The sequence below is a fragment of the Mesocricetus auratus genome, unplaced genomic scaffold (genome assembly GCF_017639785.1).
Source record: "Mesocricetus auratus isolate SY011 unplaced genomic scaffold, BCM_Maur_2.0 Super-Scaffold_100004, whole genome shotgun sequence".
Taxonomy (NCBI): Eukaryota; Metazoa; Chordata; class Mammalia; order Rodentia; family Cricetidae; genus Mesocricetus; species Mesocricetus auratus.
In genome coordinates, this window is record NW_024429189.1 from 77076289 (window position 1) to 77101222 (window position 24934).

Below are 24934 nucleotides of genomic sequence, written 5' to 3' on the forward strand. Positions count from 1 at the left end.
TTTAGAAGGATCTGCCTTAGAGACACCGACACGTGTTGAGTACCAAATGGCCTACAGCACCACAGCAAACACAGAAGTCAGGAGGGCGTCAGGACCTGGCGGCGATCCGGGGAGGTGCAGAGCTGATGCTATCAGTGGGAACCTTCGAGCCCCAGACCACGGAAGCCAACAAACTGCCTTGCAGTCTCCAAGCGTCTCTATGACAACGCGGGCCAGGACCGGCGCTGATTGGCTGACGGTCGCGCGCGGCGCCTGCTGGGAGAACTCACCGCTGGCCCCGCTCGGGCCGTTTGAACTTGGCGGGCCTGATGCGGGCGGCGGGGCCATGGCGGGCTGTCTCTCCCGTTCCGTGCACCCGCTTCGTAGCCCGCTGCAGGCCGAGCTCCCGGCCCCCCTCGAGCTCTGTCGCCGACCTCATAGCGGACTCCCGGGGCCCAAGGCTGGAGGAAGTGGAGTTGACCGAGTGCTTGTCGCCGCCTATGAGCTGCAGCAACTCCACCCTGTCCCTGTTGTCTCCCCTTGGCCACCAGAGCTTTCCGTTTGGCGAGGACGACAGTGACGAGGAGGATGAAGAGGCAGTGGACGAGGATGCCCGTGAGTCAGAGGCCAAGGTGGCGAGTCTGGAAGGAATGGAGTTACAAGGGCACCCCAGGTAAACTCAAGGCCCGGCCTTCACCCTTCACAGCCCTGCCGCTCACCCCCGCCCCCACAGCCTCCTGTCTCCCAACTCAAAGGCTGCAAAGCATCCCCATCCTGGAGTGTTGTGCAAATCCTTACAAAGGACCAGTGATTCCCCATGATTCGTCGTCCCTCTTCCTGACACTGTGATTATTGCACTCTCCCTCTCCACGGAAACTTACTGTACATAGAAGCAAGCGCACAAAACTTTGCTGCCAGGAGTCTTAAAAATCCTCAGCAACCTTACATTGCTGACTCCAGAGCGCTTGTCAAAACGTGTAGTAGGTACGAGGTTGTATGAAATAGGTGCTTGTATTTAAAGGGCTGAGTACAGTTGCCAGCCAGTAATGTTCTTACTCTGCGGGGACAAGATAACTCTGAGCAGGAGATAACTTTGCTTGGAATAGTGAATGTTCATCAAGGGGGCTACTAACAGCATCTTAATATTTTTATACACGTTGATTCATTCAGCAAACATTTACTATTTTGCCACATACTAGTGTAGGTATATGTGACCCCATAAAGGAGATATACAAAGCTTCTGCTATCGAAACGAAAGCCCATACCAATCATTTTAAAATAACAAAACTGTATTTGAATACAGATAAAAAGTCTGACTAGGACTAGAGAGAGAGCTCAGTGGTTAAGAGGGCTAACTGCTTTTGCAGAGGACCCAGGTTCAGTTACAAGTACCTCCTCCTTCAGGTGGTTCACACTTTAGTTCCAGGAGATCTGACGCCGTCTGTCCCCTGCTGGCACCTGCATGCTTGTACTTGATGCACATAAACTCATATACATACATGCATACATACACAAACATACATACATACATACACACACACACACACACACATAAAAATAAACCTTTTAAAAGGGAGAGGAAGATGATGTTTTTTAAGGTCAAACACAAAGGCAAACAGCAAGTTACAAGCAGTCCAGGGCCCAGTACTTAGTTATACCTGTCAGGTTCACTTTTCCTTATACTATGTACTTGTTTGGGGGTATACAGAAACTGGAGCAAAAGACCTGTCCTTGCAGGAATATTTTTAAGACAGCTTCATTTTAGGATATATTCCTTATGTTTTCTTTAGGAAGCATTTGCAGTTTTCTGACTGTCAAGCTGTGTCAGGCACAGTACAGGAAAGCTAAGAAATTCATGCCAGTGAGCCCATGCTTTTGTATAGGTTACAAGACAGCCTCCTTCAGTATAAGTTATTCATATGAGAATTAGTGAATAAGGGGTGACATTTGTTCATTCGTGAGGATGGAAGTCACGAAGAGTAAACAAACAAGCCAATTTTCTATACTGCTGATAGCAGCTGAGTAGCCTGATAAAACTTTGAATTAGAATTTTAGGAATCTTTTCACAGGAGCTTTGAGGACAGAGTGGGTTTCACATACATTATAAGTAAATTTGAGGAGCTGGAGAGATGGCTCAGCGATTAAGAGCCCTGGCTGTTCTTCTAGAGGACCCAGGTTCAATTTCCAGCACTCATATGGCAGCTCACAACTGTCTGTAACTCCAGTTCTCTGGAATCCAACTCCCTCACACAGACACACATACACAAAAAGTAAACTTGAAGACTTTGGTGAATACCTTCTAATAATACTCAAAAGAACCAGGCTGTATGTCATAGTTTAGCATCAGGAGGGATAAAGTCCATCAGAATACAGCTTAGCTAATAAGGTTTACATTAGCTTCCAAGAGCCAAACAACTAAAAGGAAGCTTGCTAGGGAGGTTCTAGGTATATTTGGGTCTCATTTGAAATCTGAATGAGCTGATAGCACGTAGGTCAAACTTGCTTTGACACTTCATCCCTGGGTCAAAGGAATAATTAAGACCGCATCAGTAAAAATGTGTCTCTGCTTAGGCACTTCTGATTGGTTTAATAAAGAGCTAAATGGTCAATAGTTAGGCAGGAGAGAATAGGTGGGACTTTTGGGCAGATAGAGAAAGTGGGAGGAAGAAGCTAGGATCAAAATTTCACCAGCAGGGTGTGAATAAATGAATACTATCAGGAAAATGAGTAAGCTGAATCTATGAGTTAGAAAAAAATATGTAAAGCAGTTGGTGAAACCATTGCTTGCTAGAAAACAATATAAAAGATACAAAGAACTAAGTATGATAAACTAGATTTTAGGAGTGAAAGAGATGGATCTGTCAGAATGTCTATGTAAGCATTAGATGTAATCATCTGTCTCTGTCTCTGTCTCTGTCTCTGTCTCTCTCTCTCTCTCTCTCTCTCTCTGTCTCTCTCTCTCTCTCTCACACACACACACACAATTTAAAAAGAAGGCTTTAGAGATAGCTCAGTGGGTAAGAGCACACACACTGCTGTCTTAAAGGACCTTACCTCAGTACCCAGCATCCAAAGCTGATGATCACAACTACCTGTAACCCAGCTTCAGGGCATCCAACACACTGTTCTGGCTTCTGCTGGCACTGTACTCTTGTGCATATGCATGTACCTACAGACACATAAAGAATAACAACAAACAGAGCAGCCTCGTCTCTGGAACTGTTTAGGATCCTGAGCAGTCTTTCCCTGGAGCCTGGTTCCTAGCTTTCCCGAAGTTCTGTGAGCTCTGTGCATCGAGCAAAGTTGCTCTGCTCTTAGATTTCCTTGTCCAGAAGAGTTACAAAAGATGTCTATGGTGGAAATGGAGACTGGCAGACTGGCGAGCTGTGTGGACGCCAGTAGCAAAGGGAATCAACCATAGTAACTGTTGGGTGCAGTTCTTTGTAGTTCATGCTGCATACTTAGTGTGTTCCAAGCCCTGGCTTCAATTTGCAGCACCAAAACTTAGAGAAAACAGAAAAGCACATAGTAAATAGAGAGTTGTCATTTTCTTTGTAACTTTGAATGTTAAAACAATTTCAAATTTACAAAAAGTTGAAAGAGAATCTTAAAATGTTCTGTTTACCCTTTGTCCAGAACTCACCTGTTAACACGTTTGCTTTATATATGCTCAGTCCATTATTTTTTCCCATGTACTGTTTAAGGAAGTGAGAGGAAAAGGGTCTGGTTAGGGTTACATGTAGTAATTAGCTGTCCAAAAGAACTTTTAGGAATTAAAAAAAATCATCTTTTAAAGATCAAAAAACAAAACAAAATGATGCCTAAATTGAGACAGATAGATTGGGTTTGGGATATTCCTATGGCTTCTTAAATAATGTGGTTTAGCAATAAAGGCCGTTTGATGATGAACTAATTCAGAGATTGACCGTTATAGTTTTACTAGGAACTATGTGTAATTCATATGGATTTGTGAAAGTCAAACTGTTAGAAATATCACGTTTTGCTTTCATTGTACAGCTAAGTGATTCTGAGTGGAAAGAAGCATTCTCTGTAGTAAGTGCAACATTTTGTCCTCTTGCAGCTGTGAGGTTGAGTCACAGGATAAACAAGAACAGAAGGAGCAGGTGCAGTTACAGGAAAGCAGCCTGACACCGTGGGAGATGTGGTTTGTCGGCAAAGAAAAAGAAGAGCGTGGCCGGCTACAGCAGAAAGTTCTAGAGGTAAAAGTAAACAGTGATCTCATCATTGAATCCTGAGTTCATAGACTGAGCCACCTTTATCACTTAAATTGTTCATGTTATTGTCCTTGAAATAATGTTTGTGCTTTTTCATGGGGGTGTACTGTATCCGTTTTAATAAATCTTATTTAGAAATGGTATTTTCTCGACAGGCAGTGATGGCACACATTTTTAATCCTAGCACTAGGGAGGCAGAGGCAGACAGATTTCTGTGAGTTTGAGGTTAGCCTGGTCTCCAAAGGGAGTTCCAGGACAGCCAGAGCTGTTGCACAGAGAAACTCTGTCTCAGAAAATATTTTCTCATTAGGAGAAGGCCTGTAAAACAAGCTAAGCACCATAAAAAAAATGAGCCCTTATTTCAGCACCTGTAGATAACCAAGTCTGATAATATGGCATGTAGCATTCCAGGTTTTCTTTTCTAAGTTAAAGAGTAACTCATTGGTATCAGTAAAGGATGAGCTCCAGGTTCTTTGGATGCCCAGATCCACAGCTACGAAAGCTCATTATGTAAAATGGCACAACACTTACTTATAAGATATACACATCTTTTTTCATACTTTAAATCATCTCTAGATTGTTTATATTATTGAATGTAAATACTGTGTTAGTAGTTGTTATGCTATATTATTTAGGGGATGATGTAAGAAAAACTTTGATAGATATGAGCACAATTTTCTCTGAATATTTTTGATTCATTCTTGGTTGAATTCATAAGTACGAACAGGTGATACAAAGGTTGTAATGTGTATAGACAGGCACACGCAGTGGAACCTTAGCATAAGATATTTAGCTGATATAAACTTTTTTTTTAAAGATTTATTTATTTATTACTTATACAGTGTTCTGCCTACATACCAGAAGAGGGCGCCAGATTGAATTGTAGATGGTTGTGAGCCACCATGTGGTTGCTGGGAATTGAACTCAGGACCTCTGGAAGAGCAGTCAGTGCTCTTAACCTCTGAGCCATCTCTCCAGCCCCTAAGATTTTATTTATTTATTATGAATACAACATCCTGCCTCTATGTATGTCTGCAGGCCACGAGAAGGCACCAGATCTCATTATAGATGGTTGTGAGCCACCATGTGGTTGCTGGGAATTGAACTCAGGACCTCTGGAAGAGCAGTCAGTGCTCTTAACCTCTGAGCCATCTCTCCAGCCTCTTAGCTGATATAAACTTAACTGTGTAATGAGTACACACTTTAAGAAATGACAGAAGTTGAAACAGAGACAACTACCCAAAGAGCACGCCCTGAAGCGAGTGTGTGCGGGCACCTGCTGTTCTCTCATTCGGTTCGTTTTTCTCTGCTCTCAGCATTGCTCATGGACACTTTTTCTGTGTGTGAATCTCTTTCTGAACTCTGTCCAAACTCAAGAAACAAATTAGTTTTAGATCTGTATAATTTGATATTCCCAAAACTCATTATCTAACCTTTCTATCTTTTTTTGGAGACCGAATCTCACTTAGTAGCCCTGGCTGTCCTTGAACTCAGTATGTAGACTACCGCTGGCCTCAAACTCACCTAGATCTACCTGCTTCTGCTTCCTCGGTGCTGGAATTAAAGATGTGCACAACCATGCCCACCCAATCTTTCTACCATAATTAGTCATATCTAAGCATAGAAGCCAAAAAGCATTAAAGGATATTTCTTATTTTTTAAGAAAATAGAATCAAACTCTTTTATAACCTGCATTTTCTGCCTGTTACATATTAATATGTTTGCATATCATTGACAACACTTCTTTGTTCTGAGAACTTACCCAAGGGCCTTGAATATTCTAGGCAAGTGCTCTTACCTTTATGTTACGCTCCCAGTCCTTATTTAATATTTTTCAGTATCATTTTAAAGTTGTTTCCTGATAATATTACATATAAAATGTATTAAATATGTATCAAAATGTGTTCACTGTGTGGAACTTTTAGCTTATTTTCATCTACTAGTAAACACATTAACAAAAATTGTGGAAACTAAAGCCTTTATAGTATTGGAATAATTCCTTATCAGTTTTAAAACTAATTATTTCATTGCTAAATTTCTAGCTAGGTAGACAGTTAAAAGTTAGGAGGCTTGGCATAACTCAAATGGTTATAGGTACCTATTAGATTCTACTCTGAATCTGTTCCTGGAATGGTACTCTGTGAGGGAAACCCTTCCTTGTTAACAGGAAAGACCTTGGTTTGGTGTCAGGAAGGATTAATAAGAGCCCTTAGTTATAACCTTTTCACTTGTTGGTTGACATTAGCTAAGTTATTTAAACTTCTTTACTTAATTTCTCCATCTATACAAAAGGGATGAGATTGTACTTGTCACAGGACTTTTGTAAAGATTAAATGAAACAAAGTATGAAGGTGACTGATCTTGTTGTTACTGGTATTATTTGAATCATTGTCATCATGATCTTCTTTATGCTTTTAAAAATTTATTATGCATATTAATTTCTATTTTCAAACAAGAGTCTTATCTTACCTTCTGAGCCTAGACTCCCCCCCCCCCAGTACTGGGAGCCAAATCTAGGAACCTGTACATGCTACACAAAAGACTTTGCTATTGACCTAAACCCAGAGTCTCAGTACGGCACTTCATGTCTGAAGATGTAGCTTAATTGGTAGAATGCTTACCTAGCATCATTCATGAATTTTCTCAGAATGGCATAAATTTTACATGCCTGTTTCTCAACCTGCAATTCCAGTATTAGAAGTTGGAGTTGGATCAGAAGTTCAAGGTCATCTGGGGGAGTTTAAAAAAAAAAAGGCGATCAATAGAAATGCTTGTCCATAGTAAGAAATCTATTCTTTTTGTCATACAGAAAATGAATATGGGTATGCACATGTATCTGAAATATCCCAGTTTTGTGTAGCAACTGGTACTATATTTTGGTTTTGCTTATTTTTAATGTTTTGAACTGATAATCAGACTCACAGTCTCATTTCCTACCTTGTAGTAAAACAGAGACCAGTGAGGTACTTATGGCTTTGTCTGGACCCTCCCTACAAATTACTTTTTAAGAAAAAAGCATTTACTTCAAGTCATTTTTACTCAGTATACAAAGCAAGAAGTTTCTTAAATTAGAGAAAAGTAGTAAGAAAACCTAGCCTGTGCAGTCATATAGAACAAGGCTGAATATTTTTTCTTTTTACATCCAAACTGCAGTGTCCTGTGGTCGTTCCCCACCCTCCACCCCCGCTCCCCCAATCCTGCCATAGACTCCTCCTCCTTTTCTCTTCAGAAAAGGTAGGCCTCCCACACATGACAGCCAACCATGGCTCATCAAGTTGCAGTGAGATGTGCCCCTCTTCTCCCATCAAGGCTGGATAAGGCACTTCAGTAGGAGGAAAGGATCTCAAAACCAGGCAGCAGAGTCACAGACAGCCCCTGATCCCACTGTGACGAGTCTCAAAAGAGGACCAAGCTACACAACTGTAAATTATATGCAGAGCGTCGGTTAGTCCCATGCAGTCTCCCTGGTTGTCAGTTCAGTCTCTGTGAGCCCCTATGAACCCAGGCAATTGGTTCTTGGGTTTTCTTATGGTGTCTGTGGCCCCCTACAATCCTTCCTCCCCTTTTCACCAGGATACCCTGAGGAGCCCCACCTAATATTTAGCTGTAGGTCTGTATATCTGTTTCCATCAGTTGCTGGATGAAGCCTCTCTGATGACAACTGGGCTAGGCACCAATCTATAAGTATATCAGAATGTCATTAGGCATCATTTCATTGACCATAGTTAGCTTAACTGTTTAATTAGTGAGTACTTGTACAAAGTGATGGATTTTGTAATGAGATTTTTATTCAAATATATAATATCTACCCCCACAACCCTATTCTGTCCCTTCTCCTCTCATTAGTCCTCTTGTCTCAAATCTCTGGCATTCTTGTTTTCTTCTTTTAAAATTCAAAGGAAATTTTATGTGGTAAGTTGAGCCATTAAAAAGTTTAGCCCATTTATAAGTGTCTGATTCCATCAACAGATATACTCATTCCAGACATTTTTGTTAAAGTTATAATTGTTTTAACTCATTAAAATTACCAATTTATAAATTTTAACATAATTCTTTTTTGAACATCAATATTATAAAAGTCAACATATTGAACTCCATATCTTAATTGTATTTTATTTACACTTTTATTACTTTGACTAATTCTTTAGCTAGCTGCCTAAATTCTCTATAGTTTCTTTTTAGGTTTGTTTTTATTACTGTGTGTGTGTGTGTGTGTGTGTGTGTGTGTGTGTGTGTGTGTGTGTCTTATCTCTGTGCACATGAATGCAGATCCCTGTGGAGTTCACAAGAGGGCACTGGACCCCTGGATCTGTAGTTAGTAGTTACAGCTGGTTGTGCTCCACCTGAGTTGGATACTAGGAAGTGAACTGAATTCTCTGCAAGAACATGCTTTTTGTTTATTTGTTTTCCGAGACAGGGTTTCTCTGTGTAGCCTTTGGAGCCTGCCCTAGCACTAGATCTTGTAGACCAAGCTGGCCTGGAACTCATGTAGTTCTGCCTGCTTCTGCATCCTAAGAGTTGGGATTAAAGGTGTCGCCACTACCACCTGGCTCAAGAACATGCTTTTAACAACTGAGCCATCTCTCTAGCCCCATTCTTTCTGTAGTTTTTAGTTCTGTTAATTAGCTTTACATGTTAATGTGTTTAAAACTGTAAAATACCTTTGTTAGTAAATCAGATAGTTTTTCATTTTTTTCCCTCACCACATTAAATTTGGTCATTTAATTAATTAGCTTTGGATAAAGCAATTGGATGGGATATAGAATGGACAAAACTATTTTGTTTTTAACTGTTATCTTCAGTGGTTAAAACTTATTTGTAGGTAGTCACAGTGTATCAAAATACAAATGCATGTTGATTTTACTTTTACCATAAAGTTTGTACATCTGCACAGTATGTGGAAAATAACTATATTTTATTGAAATTCAGTGGTATACCAGAAGACCATGTTGGGTTTTGAGAGAAGAGCCTACATTGGTGATAAACAGATGAAGTCAAGGGCAGCCTTGGGAGAGATTCTTGTGTCTAGAATGTGAAGTATATTTTGGATGGGCAAATTATTAAACAGATCCTTGGGGATTAGACCACTGTGTAGGTTAGTGATAGCACTTTCTAGGTACTACTGTGTCTTCTTTAGCCCTTACACTAACTGAATTTCACAATTATAAAACAGACTTTAAGATCTGAGTAGCCCCTGTGCAATTGTTCATTATTTGAAGACCTTTTAAAAGGATGTAAATATGTCAGTCACACCAAGATGTACATTTAAACTGTAAAACTGCTTTTAACTCTGAGGACATGACTTTAAAGGGAAAGATGGTGGGGTGGAGATGTTAGAGAAGTGGAGAGTGCTATCAGTTTCCTCCTTGAGAAAACCAGCATAAATTGAATGCTACGAAGCAAGAATTCATGGCAAAGGGGTGATTTAGAGTTCTCAATAACAAAGGCTGGTGACAGTGATTAATGGCTTGAAAGCTATTCTGAGGAAAACGGACTCCGAAATTATTGTAGTACATGTTATAAGGGGAAGACCATCTGGAGTTATGTCAGAAAACAAAGGAGAGAAATATGTCTATATACACCCATGTGTGCATATATACAAATTCATATGTGTATGTATGTCTCTACATAAAGATCTGATAGTTATGGGGGAAAAATTTCCAAAAGAGCCCTATTTTTATTTTTAAGAGTAGTTTATTGGTTGAGATAGATGTCCATAAAGTGCACTGTGCAAACATCCAGGTCTAAGTATAATTTCCCAAACCTTTAAAATTCCACTTGTGCTGGGTGGTGTTGGCACATGCCTTTAATACCAGCACTCAGGAGTCAGAAGCAGCCTGATCTCTGTGAGGCCAGCCTGGTCTACAAAGTAAGTTTCAGGATGGCCAGAATTGTTACACAGAGAAACCCTGTCTTGAAAAACAAAAAATAACAAAAAAGCCATTCATGGGGGCTGGAGAGATGGCTCAGTGGTTAAAGAGAACTGGCGGCTTCCTCGCACCACATGGCAACTTACAACTGTCTGTAACTCCAATTCTAGAGGGTTTGATATCCTCAACACAAAAATACACGCAGGCAAAACACCAATCAGTTCCTATAAAATAAAAACAAGTGCCGGGTGGTGGTGGCGCACGCCTTTAATCCCAGCACTTGGGAGGCAGAGGCAGACGGATCTCTGTGAGTTCGAGGCCAGGCTGGACCGACAGCCTCCAAAACAATACAGAGAAACCCTGTCTCGTAAAACCAAAAAAACCAAGTTATTTTAAAAGACTCTGTCTCAAACAAACAAACAGCCACTCGTGATGATGGTGTGTGCTTATAAATCCAGTGCTGGGGAAGCAGAGATGGGACCTAAAAAAACCAAGGTGGGGCCAGTGCATTGCCTCAGAGTGAAAGTGCTGGCCTGAAAACCTGATGAACTGGGTTTGATCCCCAGGTCCCACAGTGGAAGGGGTAAACCGACTCCTGAAAGTTGTCCTCTGACCTACACATGTATACAGTGGCATGCGTGTGCTCATACTTCACACACATGTATTATGTGAACACTTGCATTCATGCATGCACGGTGCACACACGTACACGGGAGCACACACACACACACACACACACACACACACACATAAAACTACCTCCACCCATTTCATGTTATCTGTAGAACAAGCATTCTGTAAAATGTATTACATAAGTAATCAAGGAATAATAGCTAATTAATGAAAAAGTCTTAATACCAAGATGGAAATTTGCTTTAGAGGAACAGTGTTTAAAAATTGAGAGTTTCTGAATGAAGGAAGCAGTTGTCTTCTATCTAGTGGATGGAATTTAGACAAGCACTCATGAAAGACAGCCTGTGATTTTGTTCTAAAGTGCAAAAACTTTGTTCTTGTCTGTTTTATCTTCATCAAAGGTAATGTAATTAGTCTGAGAGAAAATTGGTCTTTTTATTGTGTGCTCAGATAGGTAGGTTTTAGGGAAAGGAGAGGCTGGGTAAGTGAGTAGACAGATGGAAGATGTATAAATGTATCTGATTATTAATAACTAAGAAAAGAGGACAGTCAGCAGTGATTGAGTGTAGAATCCTAGAGAAGTCTAATTTAAGCAGTTTTCTCAACCAATGCATGTTTTTAACTGATGAGTAGCAACTTATGTATCATTCAGCTTGTATTTTTATTGGCTATACCTTCATTTTTTTTTTCCTGAAGAAATGCCTAGACACATTGACTCTAGTGACAGCAAAGCCATTAAGTAATCTGGGACCTGAACATAGTTTTGTTTTATATCCCAGAAGCTGTAAAATCAATGAAGAAAACTCCAGATTCTTTTTTTTCTTTTTAACTATCTAAGGAAAGTAAATAGCTTCTTTACATTTCTTTAGTGTAGCTATGATAAATATTTAAGGACTATTTCATTCTCATCCTTTATTTTCATCAAGAATCTAGTTTTTTTTCTTTTAAATAACTGTTAAAAGAAAGTTATAATTCTCTTGAGCTACTGCCAGTAGCTCACAGCGATGCCAAAATCTGTGTATGTGAAAGTTGATTTCAATTTGGGTAATTCTGCTGAAGTTTAGTCTAAGGAACTAGTGTTTTGCTGCCAACCAATGATTTGTATTTCTGCAGAACGACTCCCATGCTGTATCAGTGCTTTCTTTTGCTCTAGAGTTACTTAAATAAGATATTGTCACTCATGGTAAATGTCCTATAAAAGAAGTTATTAATTTAGTCTCAGCCTTTTTCAATTATGTGTTTTGGATATTTCTATTAAGTGTTGCTTTCTGTTTAAATAAAATTCCACAGGAATTAAATCAACAAATAGAAAAAAGAAAAGAAATGGAAGAACGTGAAAAAAGAAAGGTAATTGCTGAAGAAAAGCACAAGGAATGGGTTCAGAAGAAAAATGAACAGGTAAAGAAAGCAAATGCATATGTGTTCTTCCCTCTTTACAAAGTCTTTCTTCCTCTCCATTTTCTAAGGCTGTCTATCTTTTGCTTTTTTGTTTTTGTTTTGTTGGATTTTTCCCTGTTTTCATAGACACTTAACAAGCATCAGTCTTCTGTCATGTACCTTCTACTTCTCTTCCTGTGTCTTCCAATAGTAACTCCCTGTGATCACTAAGTCTATCTTTAGTGGAATTTCAGGGTCTTGGACTTGCAAACTGGCACTTCTCAATTGGAGCACCTAGAGCAACCAATGGCAAGGTGCCATTGCCCTTTCATAGAACCATAGTCAGACTTTCTATGTACCACTTCTTATTAAATATGAAAGCTTGGCCTTAGCTTACTTAGGCTTGTTCCCAACTATTAAAACTTAAATGAACCTGTTCATATTAATCTACATTCTGCCACATGGATCAAACCTCTCCTCAGTACCATAGGTCTGACTTCTCTGCATCTGGTTGACAGATCTCCCATCTCCATTTCTTTCCCAGAGTTCATATCTCTCCCTGGAAATCCCACCTATCTTCTCCTGCATAGCTATTGGCTATTCAGCTTTTTAGTAAACCAATCAGAAGGTGCCTTAGGCAGCTAAGGTTTAGCAAACATCTTAGGCAGGTGAGGCGACACAGACATCTTTACACAGTGGACAAAAAGATTATCCCAACAGGGAACCTTTCTTCTAGCTTCTTTATTTTTCTCATTACTTCTGTCTCCTCAGTCACTGAGGCATAGTCAGAATTCTTTTTATAATTGCTTCTGAGAGGTCTCATTGCCTCTTGGATGTCGTTTCCTCCCCTGCTCTAGAACATAAGATCAAGGTCCTCTGTCTGGTTCCGCAGCATCTTTTCTTTTTTTTGTGGTGCAGCTCAGCACTGATTTTTCTACCCCAGTTGTTGATAGCAGCTTCTAGCATTATGAGGCTTAGACAACCAGGAGGACACTTCCACCTCAATTACAGTATGGTTTCTTGGTATTCTGCAACCAAAGTGTGAGTCTCCAGCAATAGGGTCTTAACATTCTACTCTGGTGGGCACAATCTGTATAGTTTGAAGGCCTCTGGGGCCTTTCCAAAAGGCAACTCACTACTGGCTTTGGGATTTTCTTTGACTAATCCAAGGTTTCTGGGATCAGCACATTCTGCCTATGCATAGTACCTCATCAAGGGGGAATCTCCCTTGATATGTTAGAAATTCTTTCTTATGAATCTGTTCAATTTGCATCACTGTTAGTGACTTTGCTACATATTCTCCCTGTGTATTATATATTTTGCCAAAAAACCTTTTTTTGATTATGTATATGCCTTCACTTCCCATTTATTTTTAAGATCATTTAAAACATGAATTATTCTTACCATTATTAGATTTAATATAATGCTTTGTGTATGATATGTGCGCTTTTTTATTAAATAAATCAAATGTTTTTTCTTTCTTTTGTTATGTGTGTATATTGTGTATGTATAAATCCCTGGACTTCATGCATACTAGACAAGTGCTCTACCATTGAGCTACATTCCCAACTCTCCTTTCTTTCTTTTTTTTTTTGTTATTGTTATTATTTAAAAAAAAACAAAAAAGACCCTAAGAATTGAACCCAGGGCTTTGTGTTTAGCTAATACTGAACCACTGAACTATATATTTCAATTTCAATACATACTTGTGTTAGATCATATATCAGAAAATTTTATAATACTGGGGCTGGGAGTGTATTTCAGTAATAGAATATGTTTGACCCTGAGTTAGCTCTTCAACAGGCAAGCTGATAAACAAGTAAATGAGAGAGGGAGGGGGAGAAGGAGAGAGAAGAGAAAATGAACAAAATGTTATTGTAAATTTTTCTGTTGCACTTTTATGTTTGGATTGGTGCTGCTGCATTGTTAAAATCTACTTTTATGAATTGAAATAAGTAATTTATAGGACAAAATTTAAAATGTTTCATTATAATTCTGCCTGTACTGTTAAGTTTAATCAATGCCCAGTTTTATTACTAAGAGGACCAATAGTTGCAGGTGGATGTGATTTTAAGAGGGAATTGGTTAGTTGTGTATGTCTGCAAATTGTTTCCTTCCTTCAGCAGTCAATTGTAGATTTTGTTGCTTGCTTCTTCCGTAATACAACAAAATAGTGTTCTCGTGAATAAATGCCAACACCAAAATAAGTATGTGACTATAGCAAAACTTTGGATGACCTTTTAGAAGTTTACAACTATCAATCAGAATAGTTCTACTTGTGCCGAATGCTATGTTTCCTTATCTAAAAGCCTTTCTTATCTTCAACTCCATTAAACTAATTTTGTCATGCCAATCATGTGTAGTTGTTATTTGTCTAAGAACAGAAGATAATACTGACAGATCAATGATATATTTGCTGTTTTAATTCGTGATGGAAGATCTAATCCAATTATTGGGGGAAAATAATTCTTTTACTTATTTATTTATATGGTTATTTTTGATGGGGAGCAGAAGCAAGAAGTAGTTTGCCCTGATAAAATTGCTATTCCAGAAGGTTGAAAACTGGTTAAAAATAAACCCTGAAAAATTGAATTTACCCAGTATTCTATAGCAACCTTGTGCCTGCTAAGGGATAATTGATTGCTCTTTGCTGCTTCTTTTTTTATTTTCTTTTGAAACTACTGAGTTTCTTTTTCCAGCCTCCCCTACACTTACCTCTGTTTGGAAAGACGCTCTCCTGCTTCTTTTCCAGTCTGGCATCTAGGGTTTGCTCCTCTGTTTACATTTCGTGGTGTGTGGTCCTCTGCTGCCTCAGCTTCAGGCTCCTTAGCCCTAGCCCGCTGCCCCTCTGTCGTTTTCACTGTACTCTATCAGAAAACCAGACAAAAAGAATTTATGTATCCATTAGCAAAGCTGCTTCCTTGTAACTATACATTGTTAAATCCTTTTTAAACAAAGGGCATATCTCATCCAGAATTCTGTATTTGTGTTGTCATGCTAGTTCTTTTGCTAGACTCGGTTTCTAGTGTTAATACATATTTTGTGAGAAAGGCCTTTATTTCCCGTGCTTTAAAGTTATTTAAAAATGAGTTTGAACTCTCAAGCACAAGTGCTATTTTGTGTGAATTCCAGCTGCAGCTCCGTGGGGTCTGTAACTGATGGTGGTGCTATCAGCTTCAAGTTGTCAGCTGATGTTTGCTCAGCCTTTCTTCTGTGTGAGGCAGGCACTTTGGAGGAAGCAGAGTTCACAGCCAGAAAGTTGTAGGTAGTCTTGTTGTTTTCTTCTGTAAACTGTGTTGCCTGCCTGGTTGTATAGGAATCTGTGTGCTAGAACATTCTGAAGCCACTCATTGGGCTTTGCTCTCTGGGTAGAAAGCACCTGCTCTATCCCTCTGCTGTCCACAGACATCCTGTTCTCTCTCTAGGTCCTGGTGACGACAGCCTGTTTAAGTTTTAAAAATGTATGTATGATTATGTTCCTTACCTCCAAGCTCGTTATTAGCGTGTTTATCCAGAGTTCTGGATTCACTGTGTCGTCTTTCTATGTGACTGTAATGTACCTGATCACATCTAGTTTGCACAACTGTCATCACATCCCCTGCAGTCTAGCTCTTGTTTTCTGTCACTGGGCTATAATTTGCATATATATATGTATCAATTGTGAGTTTATGACGCTTGATAAACTTGTATACCAGTGCAAGAAACCCAGCAGCACTTCAGTCAGGCGATAAGAGCATTACTGTCATTCCAGAAAGTTCCCTATGTCCACTTACACTCAGCACCCTGCTCCTTGCCCCAAGCTGGCCCCAGCAACAAGGCAACAAAGTAATCCTGTTATGGAAATTAGGTTTGCCTTTTCTAGAATTTCTTTAAATAGAAGGATAGGATATACACTCCTTTGAGTTAATTTACTTGTTTTTAATTTTATCATAGTATTTTATATATTTTTGATCCCTTTTTATCCTAATATCTTGTGGAGTAGCACACATTGCTTATTCATCCACTAGCTTATAGGAAATTGATTTGTTTTCAGTTTGTACTCACATACAAATGAATGCTTGTTTCCATTTACCTTAGTCAGATACTTTAGAGTTTAGCTGCTGGGCAACATTGAGACTGTGTTTATGGGAATCACCAAACTTTTCTTAAGTTCTTGTTCCATTTTATGTTCCCATTATTAACATATGAAGGTTCTAATTGGTCTATGCCTTTGTCAAACTTGATTGTTTCAATCGGTTTTATTTTAAGTCCTCCTCAGTAAGTGTATAGTGATTTGCCATTGCTGTTTTTGTCACCCTGAGATGTAATTAATGGTGTTTAGCATCTTTTCTTTTTGTATTAGTCTCACTGGGAGACTTATCTTACTAGTCCAGCTATGTGTTTTTTTTTTATATGGAAGTTATATGGAAGTTAATTTTCTTATTGTTTGGGAGCCTAGAAATCAAGAGGAAAGGATGTATAGGTTTGAACTGTTTATTATGTGTCTCCTTGGTTTGCAGAAAAAACAGCTGTGTTTTTGTTCCATGCCTGGCTTTATATCTGTACACACCCCAATGTCATTTCCTTTTCTTATAAAGGCACCAATACTGTGGGATACAGATTTCACCATTATGACTTCATTTCAATTCAGTTACCTTAAAAGTAATCATACTGGGAATCATGATAGTACAGAAATGGAGTGGAACAAAATTGGGCCGATAACACTTTTGACTATGTCTTTTATATAGTTGACCTTTTTGTTTTCTGTATCTTTTGCCTTTTTTGGAAGGTGTTAAGAAGTTGTTATTCATGTAAAAATTTGGCTCAGTGACCTAGTTTATACTTAGCACGCATAAAGGTCTAGATTTAATCCCCACCTCACCCTCTCTAAAGATATAAAACAGGATTATATGTCTGTTTGAGATGGGAGTTACCATGTTGCCCATGTAGTCTTTGAACTCCTGCACCCTGCAGTTCTCTCCCTCTTCTGAGCAGCTACTACTATACACATCTATGCTCCCATAGCTGTCTCTGACTTAATTCACATGGATTTTGTTTTTCTAGTGCCGATGATTTAACACACACACACCAGGCAAGGGCTCTGATAGAGATCTCTGACCCTGGAATGCTTTCTCCAGGCACAAGTCCCTTGGTAGATATATGTGCAAATATTTCTTATTGTTTAATTTTTCTTTTAATATTTATATATAGACATATATATTATTTATTTATATGAGTGTTCTGTCTTTATATATGTCTGTACACCACATGGATGCTTGGTGGCCACAGATGCCAGCAGAGAGAATTGGATCTACTGAAACTAGTTACAGACGGTTATGAGCTGCCATGTGGGTTCTGGGAATTGAACATGAGTCCTCTGGAGGAACAGCTAGTGCTCTTGACCGCTAAACCATGTCTCCAGGCCCTAATTTTAATGGTTTGTGGGGTTTTTGTTTGTTTGTTTTGATTTGTTTTTTTGAAACAGGATTTCTCTGTATTGTTTTGGATGCTGTCCTGGAACTCGCTCTGTAGACCAGGCTGGCCTTGAACTCAGTGATCCTCTTGCCTCTGCCTCCCAAGTGCTGGGATCAAAGACGTGCATCACCAACACCCGGCTTTTTTTTTTTTTTTAAGATTTATTTATTATGAGCCAGGCGGTGGTGGCGCACGCCTTTAATCCCAGCACTTGGGAGGCAGAGGCAGGCAGATCTCTGTGAGTTCGAGGCTGGGCTGGACCGACAGCCTTGAAAACAATACAGAGAAACCCTGTCTCGTAAAAACCAAAAAAAGAAAAAAAAAGATTTATTTATTATGTGTAGTGTTCTGCCTGCATATATATCTGCCCAACAGAAGAGGGCACCTGATCTCATTACAGATGGTTTGTGAGCCACCATGTGGTTACTGGGAATTAAACTCAGGACCTCTAGAAGAGCCGCCAGTGCTCTTAACCTGTGAGACATCGGTCCAGCCCCTGATTTATACTTATATTTTTATTTTTAAAGCTAGCATACAAAATAATGGGTCTCATGATACTGTTTTCGTACATATAAGTCAATGCATGTTGTTCTAATTCATTCCCATTTCCTAACTGTCCTCCCTCTACTCCTAAGCCTGACCTCTAGTTGGTTTACTTCTTCATATCGCCCACTTCTGTTTCGTATAGATGTTTTTATTGCTCTTGCTCTTTCTCTTCTTCCTCCCAGTTCGTGATCCCCTTTCTAGTTTCATCACACACACACACACACACTCACACATACACACACATATACACACACACTCACACACATACACACATACATACATACACATACTCACACACACATACACACAAACTCACACAAACATACATACATACACACACTCACACATACACACACTCACACACACACATACACACATACATACACTCACACATACACACTCACACATACACATACATACACACACACACACACACACACACACACACACACACACACACACAGACCCCTACCTATTTGATTTTGCATCTAGGTTCCACTTATAAGAGTTGTCATGTGTGTGGTGATATATTGTGTATGATTTAGTAAAGCCACTAGAGATCAAAATAGCAAAGCGGCCATACTAGTTAGCCATAGAAGCCAGGCTGTGAACATGCAACTTTAATCTCAGGACTTGGGAGACAAAGGCCTATGGATGGCTCTCAGTTTAAGGCCACCCAAGGCTACAGAGATTGAGTCAACAGAATTCAAGCCTTTAGTTCCAGCTCTAGGGAGGTGGGGACAGGAGTGACATGGTTGGGTGGAGAAAGGAATAAAAGGAGGAGGAGACATGAACCGAGAACTCTGAGGATTTGTGGAAACAGGGTTGTCATTTCAGCTGGATAGAGGCTTGGCTGCTTTGCTTCTCTGGTCTTCAACTTGAAGCTTAAACCCCAGTATCAGTCTCTGGGTCTTTTCCTTTTTATTTACTTACTGTTTGTGATACAAATCCCTTTCTGAATCTAGCTTAATTTCCAATTCCATTTTCCTGAAAATGTTATATTTCATTTTTCTATATGCTGAAATAAAAATTCCACTGTATATGAGAACCACATTTTCCTTTTGTATTCATTATTTGGTGGACATCTAAGCTAGTCCTATTTTCCAGCTGTTGTGAATAGTGAAGCAAATAAACAAGAATGTACAAATATCTCTAAGGTATTTTAACTTGGTCTCCTGGGTATATACCCAGCAGCTAGAGATCTGGGTTATATTAATTGTGTTTTTAGTGTTTTGAGAGGTCTCCAAGCTGATTTCCATACTGACTGAACTCATTTACATTACCACCATCAGAGAGGGAGGACTCCTCTTTCCCCACAGCCTTGCCAGCATTTGTTTTCTTTCTTTTTTTTTTTTTTTTTTTTGGTTTTTTACGAGACAGGGTTTCTCTGTATTGTTTTGGAGGCTGTCAGTCCAGCCCGGCCTCAAACTCACAGAGATCCGCCTGCCTCTGCCTCCAGAGTGCTGGGATTAAAGATGTGCGCCACCACCGCCCGGCAGCATTTGTTTTCTTGATGACAGCCATTTTTGACTAGAATAAGATAATCTCAAGGCAGTTGTAATTCATTTGCCTCATGGCTAAGGATGCTTAAAACTGTTTTCAAGTATTTATTGGTCACTTTTGTCTGTTCTGTTGAGAACTGTGTATTGAATTCATCAGCCCATTTATAGATTGGATTTGTTCTTTGAATGTTATACTTTTGCAGTTCTTTATAGATTCTAGATTGTGAATCCTGTCCAGTGTGCAGTGGACAAAGTTTGGTTTTCCTCATTCTGCAAGCTGTCTTTATTCTAGTGATTGTTTTACTTGTCTACATCTAGCAATGTTTTCAATAAAACAACTGTACAATGCTTGTAGACTAGATTTGACTTTTATGCCTTCATTTGCCAACTTCTTCCTTTCCCTTCCCTACTCTCTCTATCTCACTCTGTAACCCAGCTTAGCCTACAACTTACTGTGTAGCCCAGGTTCTCATCACATTCATGTTTGTCCTACCCTTGCTTCCTAACTGTAGGGATCACAGTAATGTACTGCCTATTGACTTTGAATTTATGTAGGAATTGTGTAGCCAAACATTTACCTGTTTCTGCCCTAATAAGCAATGTGGATTTGTCCTCTGTACCTCACTGATAGTGATGATTTACCCAAGTATTTGCACTGGCAGACTGTTAAGGGAATGTGTGCATATGTGATTCATATTCAGAGTACAAGGGATGCCCATAAAGTCATACTAAGATTCAGGATGATGAGTAGATTGTAGTCCTTAAGTATTAATGCAGCCAGTGTTTCTTGAGCGCCTACCGTTCACTCACCCAAGTTCTGAGTAGCCTTCCTTCTACAAAGGTAATTACAGATACTTCAATTAAAATCCCTTCATTTTTATCGAAGGAAAGGAAAGAAAGGGAACAAAAAATTAATAAAGAAATGGAAGAAAAAGCAGCAAAGAAACTGGAGAAAGAACATTTGCAAGAAAAAGCGAAAGCAAAATATCAAGAATGGTTGAAGAAAAAAAATGCTGAAGAATTCGAGAAAAAGAAAAAAGAGAAGGTATTTTTAATTGAAGTGACCAGTCAGAATACATACTTCAGTGTTTATATGTATATTTTAGAAACAAAAGTATAATTAGTTAACACTGTTTTGTTTTAGTACAAAATATACAAACTATCCTAACTTCTGTTATTTTATGTTTAAGCTCCAAAAATGAATATGCATTTGTGGTATTCCTTGAAAAATTTTAATAAGTCTATGGATACTATTCGGTCAGGTTCAGAGTTTTTGTCACTGCTTTTAACCATTTTTGATAGTTTTATAGTAGATATTTTACTGGTTGTAAGTTGTTTTTCTAAGATAGACTTGCATTTTTTGTTTTATAGTTTTGATATGTTATTGTTTTTCATTGGTCAACACTTTAATACCAAATCTTTGATCTTGTTTACTTTTGCTCTTTGATTATAGAAACATAGTTGAGTTTTATGGCCAGTATGTCATTGGGGCAGAAAGCAACTCGGGGAACACAAACAAACAGTAAGACTTGGCTGGAATATTTAGTTACAGACTACCCCAGGGAATTCTTTGGTCTTGTCATTTTAAGGAAAAAGAAAAGCAACGCCAAGCAGAATTACAAGAAAAAAAGGAAGTAGCAGAAAAAAAGTTTAAGGAATGGTTGGAAAACGCAAAAAATAAACCTCGTCCAACTGCAAAGAGCTATGGTTATGCCAGTGGGAAGCTTACAGGTTAGTTTTTATGTTGTGTGACCTCCATAAGTGTGGTATGCAGAAGGAATGCTATCTATATAAATGTTGTTTCCTTTTGATAGAAATAGAAATGCGTAAAAGTAATTTTTCTTTGAGATTATTGTTTTCTAGAATATTGCTAACTATATGTTGCTGAAGAAGTACTAATTTATTACTCTAAATTTCATATATATTTCTTAAGGCAATAGTTGCAAAACTGCACACTTACATTTTATTTTATTTATTTGTTTGTTTATGTGTTTTTAAACAGTCTTCCTTTGTTGCCCAGACTGGCCTAAAACTCAGGACCTCCCTACCTCAGTTTCCTGAGTATTCATGCCCACTGATACCTGCTCCCACTCCTGTTTCCTTTTCTTCTTTTGTGTTCAAGGTTCCATTGCTTTGTCTTTCTCCCACCCCTTTAGATTTAGTCATTCCCTCTCATGATCACCTTTCCGTATGAGTACACAGCAGACCCATAACTCGGTTATAAATTTAGGCTGCACATGTAAGGGTTCACATGAGGCTTATGCCCTTCCTACGCTAGCGTGTGTCGCTTAACATGATTTCCAGTTTTATCCCTTTTTCCTCAAAATGTCATGACTTCATTATTCTTTCTTTCTGAATAAAATTTCCACTGTGTATATGAACCACACTTTCTCTATTCATTTATTTTTTGATGGACATCTAGGCTGATTCCATTTCCTAGATATTGTGATTCATACAACAATATCCATGGATGTACACAAGTGTCTCTGTGGTATGCTGACTTTAAATCTTTTAGGTGTGTACTCCAGAGTTGGGTCATATGACCGGCTGTATCAGTTTACTTGGCCACCATCAGAGGTCTCCTCTTTCCCTCCTTGCCAGCATTTGTTTTCTTGATGACAGCCATTCTGAATAGAGTAAGATAGATCTCAAAGTGACTTTAATTGCCTCAAAACTAAGGATGTTGAGAACTTAAAATGTTTTGACACAATGTCTCATTATGAGCCTAGAGCTCATAGATGATCCATTTCCCCTCCCAAGTGCTGTAGTTTTAAGACGTACACCAGCAAGTGTGGCAGCTTTTCACGTTCCTAATGCTCAAAATAGATACGCACAGCCGTAGGAACGTGAAAAGCCACTGCCCAGCCACAAACTTACACTTGAAAGCAATTGTTTCTGATATTAGCAAACAAAAATTCTCATGGTTGTATGTCACTCAGTGGTAGAGCCCACGTAGAGTCCAGTGGTAGAGATCAGGCCCCAGGACTCCATCGAACCTCAACTGGGGTATGTTCACAGGGGCATTTTGCTTTTGCTTTTTCTACCAGTACGGTAGGAAGGCAGAGCTTCCAGAGTCCAGTGCATTCTTTCTGAAGAGTAGACTACTAGACAGCACGGGAACAAAGCATACCCAGTTTGCCTTTAGGCTTGGTCTGATTACAATGGCAATGCATGTTTTTCTTTGTGCTTCATGTTGGAACCTCATACCTTGCTGACAGCTGCCTTCACTTGTTTAAGTGATTATTATTAAATACTCCCATTCTGTTTTGTTCACACACTAGAACATACTACAGACTTTGTTTTGACTGTCTTGGTAAAGTGTGTGTTGACATATCTTTGCAGTCAAAGTGGACTGGGAGTGTCTGAAAGACACATCCCTGCTGTCAGGACTAGGCCTCTCTGTATGTCACAGCGTCATCTATTATGGATACTGAGCATTGGCATAGCATACTCCCTTAACTTTTTAAAAAATTTCTGTTTTGAAAAATTTAACCAAATGACCAGATAGTAAAGTGAGAGTGGAGATACTGACTAGAAGTTAACTACCAAAATAATGGGTTATTATCTCAATGCTTTTGACTTTGCCTGCTTTTCAGCAAACACCGTGCTTCTCTTGTCTCCATCCTTTATGTCCATATCAGTGTTACAAATTGCACAGTACAGGAATTTCTGTCTCCACAGTGACTGGAGGACTCAAAGCCAATTCATGACATGTTCTTCCTGCACACCATTATGAGTTGTGAGATGTCAGCATTCTGTAAACACTTCGTGTGCATTAGCAGAATGAATGCCAATTAGTGGTCAGAATCCTGATCTGACAGTAATACAGAAGTTGAGGGTTTTGAAACAGGAGTCTTGAGTTATTGTGGGCATTTACACAAAATAAAGTCCTCTTATTTTTTATAAGCTTTAGTATCTGATAAGGGAAGCTCTCATACAGGTAGCCATTTCCAAGACTGAATTACGAGCATAAAGTTGTTTTGTTTTTTCATTTTTGTTTTTAAGGAATTATAAAACAAATTGTATAGTAAAGCTTTTGTAAGCATTTTTTATTTGGATAGGTTTTTCACAGTATTGTTGGAAATCTCTGAAAACTGAGTGTTTCCTACAGTGATTACTACATTGGAACAATGTTATTTCTTTTGGAACATTTCAGGTTTCAAGTTTTAAGTTACTATGTTGATTTTCAATGATACTTTGTCCTGTTGTCATTTTAATATTTTTCTGGCAATTAAAAATAATTTATTTCTTTGATCTAATTTTTTTCTTGTTCATTCTCATTTTTTTAATGATTATAGGTTTTTACAGTGGAAATTCCTACCCAGAACCAACTTTTTATAATCCAATTCCATGGAAGCCAATTCATATGCCCCCTCCAAAAGAAGCTAAGAACGGATCAGGAAAGAAGAGTAAACGACCTGCGACGAGCCAGCCACTCACATCATCGTCCCTGGCAGTTCATAAAGCCAAGAGCAGCCTTTGCCTTGGAACCCTGTGCCGAACACAGAGATAGAGCATGTGGACATAGCATACCTTTCTACCTGGAGCTTCTTAAGCTTACTCAGAATAGATTTCATAACACGTGTCGATCAGTAAGTCAACATTTGATGTGACGATTGACAGGTACTACATTTTAATTTGTGTATGGAATCCTTAGAGCTGAAGATAGTTTTTACATTTTGATTTTTATAAACCATTATGGTTGCTCTAATGATTATGTTTTAGTTTTTATTAAAACTATAGTGTCAATAAACCAACAGTTTTTCTCGTGTACTTTTGCACTCTTTGTTATTTGCTTGTGATTTATACCTATGAGCATAAGATTAATTTGTTCAAACAAGCACTTCTAAATCTTACTTAGATGGGTCAGAAACTAAGAGTAATAAACTTCAGTGTTTGCTAATGGTTTTTAGTACAATGTCCCATGAAGGTGTTTTTAAGTTTTCTTTTCTTTTTTACATGTATTCTTTGTGAGCATGAGCATACTTGTGGGCATGCATGTGCTGCAGCATGAGTGTGAGATCAGAGGACGACTTGGAGTGAATCAGACCTCTACTTCTACTGTGTGGGTCCCAAGGATTAAACTCAGGTTGTCAGACTTGTGCATCCAAGTCATTTCATTGGTCCCCTGTGGGGAAATTAAAAAAAAAAAAACTAACTGAAAGAAAGACTTCTCTACAACACAGAAATAAGGGTTGACGTTTTTAAGAGAAAATATAAAATACTGTTTTGTCATACTATATAAAATCCTTTTTATATACTAATTCTAGCTGGATTGCTAGCTTTGAAATTAGTATCGTCATTAGATTATTTGTAATACTGACTACCTTAAATGTTA

At 38.8% G+C, this 24934-nt stretch overlaps 1 protein-coding gene across 1 annotated transcript; it reads left to right on the forward strand.

Annotated features, from left to right (window-relative positions):
* The first annotated feature begins 253 nt into the window (after nucleotides 1-253).
* On the forward strand, nucleotides 254-24369 carry Ccdc34 (coiled-coil domain containing 34). Its single transcript, XM_005064807.4, has 6 exons — nucleotides 254-652; nucleotides 4061-4199; nucleotides 12008-12115; nucleotides 20483-20641; nucleotides 21186-21327; nucleotides 23895-24369. The coding sequence occupies exons 1-6, from the start codon at nucleotides 309-311 to the stop codon at nucleotides 24107-24109; spliced, it is 1107 nt and encodes a 368-aa protein (XP_005064864.1). The 5' UTR covers nucleotides 254-308; the 3' UTR covers nucleotides 24110-24369.
* The last annotated feature ends 565 nt before the right edge of the window (nucleotides 24370-24934 follow it).